Here is a 14,107-nt window from a genome sequence, read left to right as displayed (position 1 = left end):
AATTGCCTAAGAATTCTGTCAGTAATACTCTGCTCTATTACAGCTGAAAGTTAGTGCTCGACAGTGATGTGGAAAAATATTGTTCTGACAATCATACACCCCCTCACCCCTCTCTGTCTTTAGATTTGTTTTAGAACAAGATTCTGTGATTATTCGCAGAACTGGTATGTTCATCTGACTGAATAGAGTTTTTAGACTGTCTTTCCACAATGTGAACAATGTCATTTTTACAAATTCTACAAATTGAGTTGTTTGAAGCTGAGATCTTTTCATGCTCAATTTTTGAATACCTTCCTATGCAGGTTGATCCAAACAGCATCGCCGCCCGAGATGGCCGGATCCGAGAAGGAGACCGCATTTTGCAAGTATGTGTCTATAAACTCTTTTTTTTCCTGAGCTCCTTCCTGAAAAACAGTACAGTGCCATCCTCTCTGTGGATTGTTGATGAGAGATGATAATTCTGTTGGTTGTTCTGATGCGTGGAAAAAAATATGTCTGTCTCTTTCTTAAGACAATAGCTGGGATTTAGAGTGCGGGTATGGAAAAAAAGGAGAATGACAAACTTGCTCTGCCTGATGGCCCCATATCCTATGTCTTTTTTGCCATATTTATGAGAAATCTCATTTTTCTCTTGTTCATCTCAATGTCATTTTCTAAATAGGGCTGCTGCAATCATAAATATGGGTGAGAGTCTTGCTGATTATTCTTTGATAGTATACATTTGTGTAAAACTTAGAGCAGTGGTCCCCAAACTTTTTACCTTTTCACTAAGGAGGTAGACAGGGGTAAGGGACCACACTTGGGATATAAAGGGATGGGGTCGGGAGTGGAGCCTCGGCCAGCAGCCAGAATGCTGGCAGCTGGGACCAGGAGCACAGCTGGGTTGCCCAGGCCCCAGCTGCACCCTCTCCCCCCCTTTCTTCCCCCCCCCTCGCCCCAAACATTCCTCTGCACCCTCTAGGGCAGTGTTTTTCGAAGTATGGGTCGCGGAATGTCAGGTCCTGGGTTGCATTCCTGATTCAAATTATAACGATCGTTGCTGTGCAGCAGCTCTAAAGGGCCGCGCAGCAGGTACCTGGAGAGGAGAGAGGTGGGGGTGGGCGGTAACTGGGGAGGGGAGCAAGTTGGGGCTCGCAGGGCTGCTGTGGGCCTCTCTCCCAGCCCCAGACCTCGCTGCTGCCAGCAGGGAGAGGGGGACCCTTCATCCAGAGCTCTGTGCAGAGGGAGAGAGAGGCCCTTCCCCTGGAGCTCCGTACTGCCTGCCGGAATGGGGAGAGAGGGGCCCCTTCTCCGTACTGCCTGCCGCCAGTGGGAGAGAGGGCCCCTTCCCCCAGAGCTCCGTGCTGCCTGCCGGCAGGGAGAGACAGAGACCCCTCCCCCAGAGCTAGCTGCTGCACCCCAAACTCCTCATCCCCGACCCACCCCAGAGCCTGCACTCCCAGCAAGAGCCCTCACCCCCCCACATCCCAACCCTCTGCCCCAGCCCTGAGCCCCCTCCTGAACCCTGAACCCCTCATCCCCAGCTCCTCCCTGGAGCCCTCACCCCACCCTCTGCCCTACCCTGGGCCACCTCCCACACTCCTTACCATAGGCTTACTAAGGCTAGTGTCTCATGTTAGTTATGTAAAGTGGGTTAAGCTGGAATGTATTTCAATATTATGATTTTACGAAAACTCTAATCAAAAGATATAATTATGTTGGGTCACATGAATCAACAATTTTCTTCAACTGGGTCACGAGGAAAAAAGTTGAAAACCACTGCCTTAGGGGGTGTACCCCACAGCTTGGGGACCTCTGATTTAGAGTACTATTGAGCATGGATAAGAAGCTTTTGAGATTGTGATTCTAAAGGCCATTTCTTAATGTTCTGGAGGGGGACTTACCTGATGTTGTCTATTCTTTTCTCTCTCCACCACTTATAACTGAACTTTTCTGATTTCGCTGATGATCCACCATTCAGCGAACTGCTCTTTTTATTCTTCGTTTCTGATGGTGCCAGGGTTTCTACATGGCGCCACAGTCCAGTCTACAGGGATGTAAATTATAGAGCCCTCTAATGTGTCATGCTTTTGCTCCCCCAATAAACCCTACTGGTGCAGACTAAAAGGTAGGGTCATATTAACAGAGTTTATGAACTAGGTACCTTTTAGTTCTCACCAAGAGAGTCTAGAAGGGGCATTAGAGCACAACATATTAGAGCTCTTTGCAATTCCAACCTCTGTAGCTCTCAGATTGGTCTGCCCCTCCAGATTTGAGCTGCGTTTCTCAAATAAAGCACAGCGCCTGTCAGCAGGGCTCATTATCAGTTAGGGTGGCCAGATGTCCTGATTTTATAGGGACAGTCCCGATTTTGGGGGCTTTTTCTTATATAGGCACCTATTATCCTCCACCCCCCGTCCTGATTTTTTACACTCGCTATCTGGTCACCCTGCTATCAGATATCTTCAACAACAACAGCAGGAATAAAAAAAATTGCTCTGAAGCCTAAGGAGTGGTTAGTGTCAGCTCTCTCTACATACTTATCCGGCAAGGCCTTCTCAGAAAATAATGATATTCACAAGAAGCACAATCGTTATTCTGTGCAAGTACATCTTCAGTACCAGGCAGATTGGTTGAAATTATAGTAAAGAACAGAATTATCAGACACACAGGTGAACACGATTTGTTGGAGAAGATCAACATGGCTTTTGTAAAGGGAAACCATGCCTCACCAATCTAGTAGAATTCTTGGAGGGAAGTCAGCAAACATGGACAAGGGTGATCCAGTGAGTAAATAGTACTTGGACTTTCAGGGTACATCTACACAGCAAAGAAAAACCTGCGGCTGGCCCATACCAGCCAATTCAGGCTTGCAGGACTCAGGCTGCAAGACTGTTTCATTGCTGTGCAGACAACCAGGCTCTGGGATCCTCACACCTTGCAGGCACCTAGAGCCCCACCCCAAGCACAGCAATGAAACAGCCCTGCAGCCCTAGCCCCATGAGCCTGAGTCAGCTGGCATGGGCCAGTTGGGAGTGTCTAGTTGTTGTAGAGACATACCCTCAGAAAGTCTTTGACAAAGTCCCTCACCAAAGGCTCTTAAGCAAAGTAAGCTATCATGGGATAAGAGGGAAGTTTCTCACATAGATCAATAACTATTAAAAGACAGGAAACAAATCATAGGAATTAATGGTCAGTTTTTAGAATGGAGAAAGGTAAATAGTGGTGTCCCCGAGGGATCTGTACTGGGCCTAGTGCTGTTCAACATATTCATAAATGATTTGGAAAAAGGGGTAAACAGTGAGGTTGCAAAATTTGCAGATGATACAGAATTACTCCAAAATTAAGTCCAAAGCAGACCGTGAAGAAATACAAAGGGATCTCACAAAACTGGATGACTGGGCAACAAAATGGCAGATGTTGATAAATGCAAAGTAATGAACATTGGAAAACATAATCCCAACTATATATAAAAAACAACAAGATCTAAATTAGCTGTTATCACTCAAGAAAGCGATCTTGGAGTCATCATGGATAGTTCTCTGAAAACATCTGCTCAATGTGTAGCAGCAGTCAAAAAAGCTAGCAGAATATTAGGAACCATTAGGAAAGAAATAGATAAGAAGACAGATAATATCATAATGCCACTATATAAATTCATGGTATGCCCACATTTTGAATACGGCATGCAGCTCTAGTTGCCCCATCTCAAAAAAGATATATTAGAATTGGAAAAAGTACAGAGAAGGGCAACAAAAATGATTATGGGTATGGAAGAGCTTCTGTATGAGTAGAGATTTAAAAGACTGGGACTCTTCATCTTGGAAAAGAGATGACTAAGGGGGAGCTATTACAGAGGTCTATAAAATCATTAAGGTGTGGAGAAAGTGAAAAGGGAAACGTTATTTATTCCTTCACATAACACAAGACCAAGGGTTTATCCAATTAAATTAATGGACAGCAAGTTTAAAACAACAAAAGGAAGTACTTCTTCACACAATGCACAGTCAACTCATGGAACTCATTGCCAGGGGATGTTGTGAAGGCCAAATATATAAGGGGGTTCAAAAAAGAATTAGGTAAATTCAAGGCAGATAAATCCATCAGTGGCTACTAGCCAAGATTATCAGGGATTAAACCCCATACTCTGGGTTTCCCTAGCCTCTGACCACCAGAAGCTGGGGGTGGATGACAGGGGATAGCTCACTCAATGATTGCCTGTTCTGTTCATTCCCTCTGAAGCACCTGGCATTGGTAACTGTCAGAGACAAGATAGTGAGCTGGATGGACCATTGGTCTGACCCAGTATGGCCATTCTTATGTTCTCCATGTTAAGGAACTAAACTGGGGGTTCTTCTGCAAATAATACAGGAGAAAGGCAGTCATGCTGCTGTAGAAAATCTCTGTCTGAACAAGAGAGGGGCATTAAAGGGATACTCTCAGGTTAAATTTGGCCCCAGATTTAGCCTTTGTAAAAATATGCTTTTTTAGAATTACTCAGACCAACATGTTCTCATTATTATTATTATTTTTATGATCCAGTGGAAACAAATATTCCCTCTGGAGGGTTTGCAACTCAGTATTGCTAATACATGAAAACCTGAAAGTAAAATAGATTAGTAACTAAGGGTATGTCTACACTACGAAATTAGGTCGAATTTATAGAAGTCGGTTTTGTAGAAAGCGTTTTTATACAGTCGATCGTGTGTGTCCCCACACAAATGCTCTAAGTGCATGTAGTCGGCGGAGTGTGTCCACAGTACCGAGGCAACTGTCAACTTCCGGAGTGTTGCACTGTGGGTGGCTATCCCACAAGTTCCCGCAGTCTCCGCCGCCCATTTGAATTCTGGATAGAAATCCCAGTGCCTGATGGGGCTAAAACATTGTCATGGGTGGTTCTGGGTACATATCGTCAGGCCCCCATTCCCTCCCTCCCTCCGTGAAAGCAAGGGCAGACAATCGTTTTGCGCCTTTTTTCTTGAGTTACTTGTGCAGATGCCACACCACGGCAAGCATGGAGCCCACTCAGCTAACCGTCACCGTATGTCTCTTGGGTGCTGGCAGACGTGGTACTGCATTGCTACACAGCAGCAGTTTATTGCCTTTGGGCAGCAGACAGTGCAGTATGACTGGTAGCCATCGTCAACATAGTCCTGGGTGCTCTTTTAACCAGGCGCCTGGGCAAACATGGGAATGACTCAGCCAGGTCATTTCCCTTGTTTCATCTCATGCTGATTGAGTCCTACCGCCAGTGCACTGTCTTTTAATCTGCAGCTAGCAGAAGACGATGGCCAGTAGTCATACTGCACCGCCTTCTGCCGAGCACCCAGGAGATGACGATGGCTAGCAGTTGTACTGCACAGTCTGCTGCCAGCAGGATGTATAAAGATAGATGAAGTGGCTCAAAACAAGAAATAGACCAGATTTGTTTTGTATTCATTTTCTCCTCCCTCCCTCTGTGAAATCAACGGCCTGCTAAACCCAGTTTTGAGTTCTATCCTTGAGGTTTTGAGTTCTGTCCTTGAGGGGGCCATTCAGTTTCTCGCAAAGCCACCCCCTTTGTTGATTTTAATTCCCTGTAAGCCAACCCTGTAAGCCATGTCATCAGTCGCCCCTCCCGTCGTCAGGGCAACGGCAGACAATCGTTCCGCACCTTTTTTCTGTGCAGACGCCATACCACGGCAAGCATGGAGCCCGCTCAGATCACTTTGACAATTAGGAGCACATTAAACACCACACGCATTATCCAGCAGTATATGCAGCACCAGAACCTGGCAAAGCGATACCGGCGAGTAGGCGGCATCAGCACGGTGATGAGAGTGATGAGGACATGGACACAGACTTCTCTCAAAGCAGGGGCCCTGGCAATGTGGGCATCATGGTGCTAATGGGGCAGGCTCATGAGGTGGAACGGCGATTCTGGGCCCAGGAAACAAGCACAGACTGGTGGTACTGCATAGTGTTGCGGGTCTGGGATGATTCCCAGTGGCTGCGAAACTTTCACATGCGTAAGGGCACTTTCATGGAACTTTGCAACTTGCTTTTCCCTGCCCTGAGGTGCAAGAATACCAAGATGAGAGCAGCCCTCACAGTTGAGAAGCGAGTGGAAATAGCCCTGTGGAAGCTTGCAACGCCAGACAGCTACCGGTCAGTCGGGAATCAATTTGGAGTGGGCAAATCTACTGTGCGGGCTGCTGTGATGCAAGTAGCCAACACAATCAAAGATCTGCTGATATCAAGGGTAGTGACCCTGGGAAATGTGCAGGTCATAGTGGATGGCTTTGCTGCAATGGGATTCGCTAACTGTGGTGGGGCCATAGATGGAACCCATATCCCTATCTTGGCACCGGAGCACCAAGCCGGCGAGTACATAAACCGCAAGGGGTACTTTTCAATAGTGCTGCAAGCACTGGTGGATCACAAGGGACATTTCACCAACATCAACGTGGGATGGCCGGGAAAGGTACATGATGCTCGCATCTTTAGGAACTCTGGTCTGTTTCAAAAGCTGCAGGAAAGGACTTTATTCCCAGACCAGAAAATAACCATTGGGGATGTTGAAATGCCTATAGTTATCTTTGGGGACCTAGCCTATCCCTTAATGCCATGGCTCATGAAGCCGTACACAGGCAGCCTGGACAGTAGTCAGGAGCTGTTCAACTACAGGCTGAGCAAGTGCAGAATGGTGGTAGAATGTGCATTTGGACGTTTAAAAGCACACTGGCGCAGTTTACTGACTCGGTTAGACCTCAGCAAAACCAATATTCCCACTGTTATTACTGCTTGCTGTGCGCTCCACAATATCTGTGAGAGTAAGGGGGAGACGTTTATGGCGGGGTGGGAGGTTGAGGCAAATCGCCTGGCTGCTGGTTACGCACAGCCAGTCACCAGGGTGGTTAGAAGAGCACAGGAGGGCGCGGTGCGCATCAGAGAAGCTTTGAAAACCAGTTTCATGACTGGCCAGGCTACGGTGTGAAAGTTCTGTTTGTTTCTCCTTGATGAAACCCCCCGCCCCTTGGTTCACTCTACTTCCCTGTAGGCTAGGGGAACCACCCTCCCCTCCTCCCTTCGATCACTGCTTGCAGAGGCAATAAAGTCATTGTTGCTTCACATTCATGTATTCTTTATTAATTCATCACACAAATAGGGGGATAACTACCAAGGTAGCCCAGGAGGGGTGGTGGAGGAGAGAAGCACTAGGAGGGGTGGTGGATGGGGGAAGGACAAGGCCACACAGCACTTTAAAAGTTTAAAACTTTAAAATTTATTGAATGCCGGCCTTCTGTTGCTTGGGCAATCCTCTGGGTTGGAGTGGCTGGGTGGCCAGAGGTCCCCCCACCGTGTTCTTGGGTGTCTGGGTGAGGAGGCTATGGAACTTGGGGAGGAGGGCGGTTCGTTACACAGGGGCTGTAGCGGCGGTCTGTGCTCCTGCTGCCTTTCCTGCAGTTCAACCATACACTGGAGCATATTAGTTTGATTCTCCAGCAGCCTCAGCTTTGAATCCTGCCTCCTCTCATCACGCTGCCGCCACCTTTCAGCTTCAGTCCTCTCTTCAGCCCGCCACCTCTCCTCCCGGTCATTTTGTGCTTTCCTGCACTCTGACATTGTCTGCCTCCATGCATTCATCTATGCTCTGTCAGTGTGGGAGGACAGCATGAGCTCAGAGAACATTTCATCGTGAGTGCGTTTTTTCCGCCTTCTAATCTTTGCTAGCCTCTGGGAAGGAGAAGATCCTGTGATCCTTGAAATAGATGCAGCTGGTGGAGAAAAAAAAGGGACAGTGGTATTTAAAAAGACACATTTTATAGAACAATGGGTACACTCTTTCACTGTAAACCTTGCTGTTAACATTACATACATAGCACATGTGCTTTCGTTCCAAGGTCGCATTTTGCCTCCCCGCAGCGCGTGGCTAGACCCTCCCCCCTCCCCGTGGCTAACAGCGGGGAACATTTCTGTTCTGCCACAGGCAAACAGCCCAGCAGGAACAGGCACCTCTGAATGTCCCCTTAAGAAAAGCACCCTATTTCAGCCAAGTGACCATGAATGGTATCACTCTCCTGAGGATAACACAGAGAGATAAAGAACGGATGTTGTTTGAACGCCAGCAAACATACACTGCAATGCTTTGTTCTACAATGATTCCCGAGTACGTGCCACTGGCCTGGTGTGGTAAAGTGTCCTACCATGGTGGACGGAATAAGGCTGCCCTCCCCAGAAACCTTTTGCAAAGGCTTTGGGAGTATATCCAGGAGAGCCACGAATGCCAGGGCAAATTAATCATTAAACATGCTTGCTTTTAAACCATGTATAGTATTTTAACAGGTACACTCACCGGAGGTCCCTTCTTTGCCTGGCAGGTCTGGGAGGCAGCCTTGGGCGGGTTCGGGAGGTACTGGCTCCAGGTCCAGGGTGAGAAACCGTTCCTGGCTGTCGGGAAAACCGGTTTCTCCACTTGCTTGCTGTGAGCTATCTACAACCTCATCATCATCATCTTCCTCGTCCCCAAAACCTTCTTCTGTGTTGCCTCCATCTCCATTGAAGGAGTCAAACAACATGGCTGGGGTAGTGGTGGCTGAACCCCCTAAAATGGCATGCAGCTCATCATAGAAGCGGCATGTTTTGGGCTCTGACCTGGAGCAGCCGTTCGCCTCTCTGGTTTTCTGGTAGGCTTGCCTCAGCTCCTTAAGTTTCACGTGGCACTGCTTCGGGTCCCTGTTATGGCCTCTGACATTCATGCCCTGGGAGATTTTGACAAATGTTTTGGCATTTCGAAAACTGGAACGTAGTTCTGATAGCACGGATTCCTCTCCCCATACAGCGATCAGATCTCGTTCTCTCCCGTTCGGTCCATGCTGGAGCTCTTTTGCGATTCTGAGACTCCATCATGGTCACCTCTGCTAATGAGCTCTGCATGGTCACCTGCAGCTTGCCACTCCAGCCAAACAGGAAATTGAAATTCAAAAGTTCGCGGGCCTTTTCCTGTCTACCTGGCCAGTGCAGCTGAGTTGAGAGTGCTGTCCAGAGCAGTTACAATGGAGCACTCTGGGATAGCTCCTGGAGGCCAATACCATCTAATTGCATCCACAGTACCCCAAATTCGAACCAGCAAGGCCGATTTCAGTGCTAATCCCCTTGTCAGGGGTGGAGGAAGGAAATCTATTTTAAGAGCCCTTTAAGTTGAAAAAAAGGGCTTCGTTGTGTGGATGGGTGCAGGGTTAAATCGATTTAACGCTGCTAAATTCGACCTCAAATCCTAGTGTAGACCAGGGCTAAGTATAACAGAAAGAAAAGGAGGACTTGTGGCACTTTAGAGACTAACAAATTTATTTGAGCATAAGCTTTCATGAGCTACAGCTCACTTCATCGTTATTTATGGGTATGGAAGCTCTGTAGCTCACGAAAGCTGATGCTCAAATAAATTTGTTAGTCTCTAAGGTGCCAGAAGTACTCCTTTTCTCTTTGCGGATACAGACTAACATGGCTGCTACTCTGAAACCTGTAAGTATAACAGGTAACTGTGTCTGGATGTATTTGTACCTGTGTACTATCAAAAGGTATCTTGTATCTCTTATTTAAATAGATTCTGCTCAATCTTTTTTGCCCAAATAACATTTTACAGATGTTGTGAAGAGTATTGCCAATCCCAAGTGTTTAAAAATCATGAGTCATTCACCCCAGAATCATGAGATTAGCCTTAAAATCAAGAAATTTTAAAAATAATACATTTTGGTTGATTTTTATTTGCCTTCTGGATTTTGAGCCTTTGGGCTCACATTTTCAAGCTTTCTTCTGTGACCAGAAGGGGGGAAATTGACACTAGTTGTTAATGAAAGCTGACATTCTCACCTAACTCCAGGAGTTGAGGCATTAAGAAATACACCAAATATCATGGGACTTGCAATAAAATCATGAGAGATGGAAGCACTGTGTGAGGACCACAGAGGATTTATGCACAGGTCTCCCCTTCCCTCTCAAGCAAGTGGCAAAGAGTTTGGGGAAGGAGCAGAGCCTCAGCTTTGGTCCCCCACCAAGCTAAACATTTCAGCTGAGCTGGCCCAACATGGGACGGTAGTAAGAGCACTATGTAGCCCAACAGCTGGCCTACAAGTGTTTTGTTAGACAAACTGAAGGTTTAGGTACATAATATTTGATGGGCAAACCAACAACATTCCCTGTGTGTTTGAAGACATCCATTCTAGAGAAGACTGAGAAAGGACCTAACAATTTTCAAGTACATAAAAGTTTGTTACAAGGAGGAGGGAGAAAAATTGTTCTCCTTAACCTCTGAGGATAGGACAAGAAGTAGTGGGCTTAAATTGCAGCAAGGGAGGTTTAGGTTGGACATTAGGAAAAACTTCCTAACTGTCAGAGTGGTTAAGCACTGGTACAAATTGCCTAGGGAGGTTGTGGAATCTCCATCATTGGGGATTTTTAAGAGCAGGTTAGACAAACACCTGTCAAGGATGGTCTAGATCAGTGGTTCTCAAAACCGGTCCGCCACTTGTTCAGGGAAAGCCCCTGGCGGGCCGGACCAGTTTGTTTACCTGCCGTGTCCACAGGTTCGGCCGATCACAGCTCCCACTGGCTGCGGTTCGCCGCTCCAGGCCAATGGGGGCTGCGGGAAGGGCAGCCAGCATGTCCCTTGTCTCGCGCCACTTCCCGCAGCCCCCATTGGCCTGCAGTGGCGAACTACGGCCAGTGGGAGCCGCAATCGGCCGAACCTGCAGATGCGGCAGGTAAACAAACCGGACAGGCCCGTAAGGGGCTTTCCCTGAACAAGCGGTGGACCGGCTTTGAGAACCACAGGTCTAGATAATATTTAGTCCTGCCATGAGTGCAGGACACTGGAGTAGATGACCTCTCGAGGTCCCTTCCAGTCCTATGATTCTGTGATTCACAAGTGGGTACTTAAGGGGAGAACTGACTGATTTGTGTGTGTTTGGGATGAGAAGAAATGTTAGCCAAAGTGGTATTCAAAAAGGAATGTGTTTCACTTTCTTTTAAACAAGCAGACATTATACAATAGCTAGTTTGGACTACTTTACGAAATTGTGATGTAACCTCACCTTTTTATTTAAGACCTACTGTTTGGTCTCAGAACTGCTGGCTGGGACAGTTAATAACAGGTGTGTTGGGAGACAGACTAAACTCCAACTTTGGGGAAGGCAAAGTCAGGAGTGGGTAATGACTTGCTTACAAGTTTTCAGCACTGAAAGGAGCTGGTTTCGTCCTGGGACTAAAGATTTTGAATCTGAGAGTGTCCCTTTAATGAGAGTCTTACAGGCTAGAATGAAATCTATCTCCTCCCAGCTCAATCAAAGGGCAAATTATGGCTATGTATTTAGGTCAGGAAAGAGGATAGTTTAACTGTAAAAAGAGGAAAATAGCTAGAATGACAGTGGATTTCAGTTTAGATTTACAGAGAGGAAGTTTTAGAGAAATCACGGATCGCTACTACCAAAATCAGAAGTTCAGAATTCCTCTTGTTGTTATGCTGGTGTTTTTCAGTTCCCTCCCTTCATTTCCAGGAAACTTCCCTTGTACTTTGACCTCTTTTTACTAATGCCCCTAGTGGTAATTGCTGGTAATGGCAAGTTGCTTCTTCACAAACAGCTCTTTAACTGCCAATCATTAATTTAGGCACGAGTCTTCTGAATGTTGCAAAATCAATCTGATTCCATCCCTCTAGTCTTTCCATTTCCTCAGGAAACATCTTTGCTGAAAACCAAAGCTATATTTCTTACCCCAGTATTGGCTTTGGGAATCAAACTAATCTCCAGAGCACAATAAGATCTACAAGCTGGCTGTCTAAAAGTGGCCTTTATTTCAAAAAGGAAATAAGTAGTTACATTTTGATGTTACGGCTCATATAGGAGCTCTTATTTTATTTTCTGTGTGGTCCAGAATGTAAAAAAATTTCACTATGCTAGAACTGCCCACAAAAAATGTTTGTATGCAACTGCAAAAGGACAACAGTCCTTTAGTTTAGTGAGATTATGAAGAGATATGATTAGGAATTGAAAAGCAAATGAACTAGCTTCTACATCTGTCTACAATCAGTCCTCCAAGAACAATGAACAACATATGTTGGTGAATTTCCCTTTTTTTTTTTTTTTTAATAAAAAACTGTACATTTGAAGTGAATTCTTGTTGATTTTTCAACAAGGCAAAAACTCTATGGACTCCCATCTTTAAGGCTTTTAATGTATTTTAAGTAGATGATAGTTTCATTCCATGCCACTTTCTTTACTTTTTAACATTTCTGGGTGAATTATAGTGCCAAGTACAGTATAAGCAGACAGCTAATAGATATTAGTTTGAGACCATCAAACTCAATTCACTTGTGAGTGAAGACTCCAGAGGTGAGAGAAGACTGTAGGTAATTCTATTGCATTTTTGTAGACTAATAGCATCACCTGAATGTCAGTGCTGATATACAACCAGAAGTTTGATCATTAAGATTAACATCAGGTGAGTTATGTGGGGTTTTCTTTCATAGCCGAAGGCACACTGACCCTCCATCCACTCTTATGGATGAGACAACTCAGAGAAATGGAAGATGACAATATCATTACACAGGGATTTCATTCAGGTCTGGAGAACGCAGTGTTGGGGATGCTTGGGTTTATCTTTTTCACAGTACTATAGCAGCTTTCCTCATGTTTTCCAAGATAATTCAAATACTAACATATTACATACAGCAACTCCTGTCTCCTTTATAGTCTTCTTAAATAGCTGAGAATAGTCTGTTTACCTCACACAGCAGGCACTGTAAAATAAAGGGAATAGACTACAAGGAAGGTCCCACAGATCTTGGTTAGTCCTTGTTTGATTTCATCCGTGGACATCAAACTTTGCATGATGAGGGCCACATAGGCAACTAATTGGTGATCAAATGAGGTTTATTGGAGTCACTTTTATCTTTGCTATGATAGTGCAGCCTGCAGCTACTACAGGTTCTAGCATGTAATAATCTGTTTTGAGCCACTCAGCTCAAGATACATGCTGAGACCGTGTGGGCCAAATCCTCAGCTGGTATAAACTGACATTGGTATCACAGAGCTATGCCAATTTATGATAGATGAGGGATCTGGTCCTTGGTCTCCGTATATGCCTGTATCTGTATATTGATGGGGGCAGCTGTGTACAAGGAAGTGGGTATCATTTCTCCTGCAGTCCACACTTAGCTCCCTCCACATCTCTCCATGGAGGTATCTCAAAGATTTTGGTGATAACCAAGCAAACAGTCAGTGTATATTTGTGGTTTTATTTACTCTCACCTAAAACTGGTTTTTCAAAGCAATGTGTTCAGGCTGTGCACATGCAGATTTGCTTTTTACTTTTCCACCAGGAAGTTCCTACTACTAGCTTTGAAACTGAACCCCTGCAAAAGGAGATGGATTAACCAGGCTGGATATGGGAAAACCTTTTTATTCCACAAAATTATTAAAATCCTTTGCCCTCCAGCCTGTCCCCATTACTTTGCAGATGGATTAAATATTTTTTTGACAATGCAGGTTGTCACAGTGAGGAAAATCCACTTCTTGTGCTGTGAAACACACAAAGAAAGTGTGGTATTTTTAGGGAAAAAATGCTTTGTATTTGAAACTTAATTTTTCTTAAGCAGCGTTTTTAGGTAGTGTTAAATGGGCCTGTAAAATCTATACATTAAGGTATAGTTATTAGTATGATTGATTGTTTTTAACATAAAGGCAGAATTGCAGAGAGAAGCTGGAGAGAAAACAGGTTTTTACAGATGATTCATTTTTATTTTGATTATCCAAATGGGGATGGTTTGTGTGGTTCTGGACACCAAGTCGCACACAGAAATATAAAATGATTAAATGAAATAGCAATCAGCAGTGGCCTATAGGTATTGCCTGGTGAGAGAGAATACTGTAGCCCTCTAATTGGCTCTCTACAAGCATACAGTATGACTGATTTCAGCTGTAGTATTACCAGTCTTGCTTCCACCAGCACTATTATCTCAGAGTGACACTTCCATTACTCTGAACGGAGAAAGATGAACGTCACCTGTCAGGAGCTGGTTAATTGTGTTGCTAGATGTATGTTGCTAGGGCGCAGGTTGGACATTTATGAACATAACTGCTTCCTCTGATGTCCG

General features: G+C 45.3%; 1 protein-coding gene across 5 annotated transcripts in view; it reads left to right on the top strand.

Annotated features, from left to right (window-relative positions):
• PDZRN4 (PDZ domain containing ring finger 4) overlaps positions 1-14,107 on the top strand; it is a 383,951-nt gene that overhangs the window by 355,191 nt on the left and 14,653 nt on the right. For all 5 annotated transcript variants that reach the window (XM_037888151.2, XM_043549220.1, XM_043549191.1 and 2 more), the window contains one exon: positions 303-365. In XM_037888151.2, the coding sequence (XP_037744079.1) occupies positions 303-365 (63 nt within the window). The remainder of the gene's footprint in view (positions 1-302; positions 366-14,107) is intronic.

This window comes from Chelonia mydas, chromosome 1 (assembly GCF_015237465.2).
Source record: "Chelonia mydas isolate rCheMyd1 chromosome 1, rCheMyd1.pri.v2, whole genome shotgun sequence".
NCBI lineage: Eukaryota > Metazoa > Chordata > Testudines > Cheloniidae > Chelonia > Chelonia mydas.
This window is presented reverse-complemented; position numbering and strand designations above follow the sequence as displayed.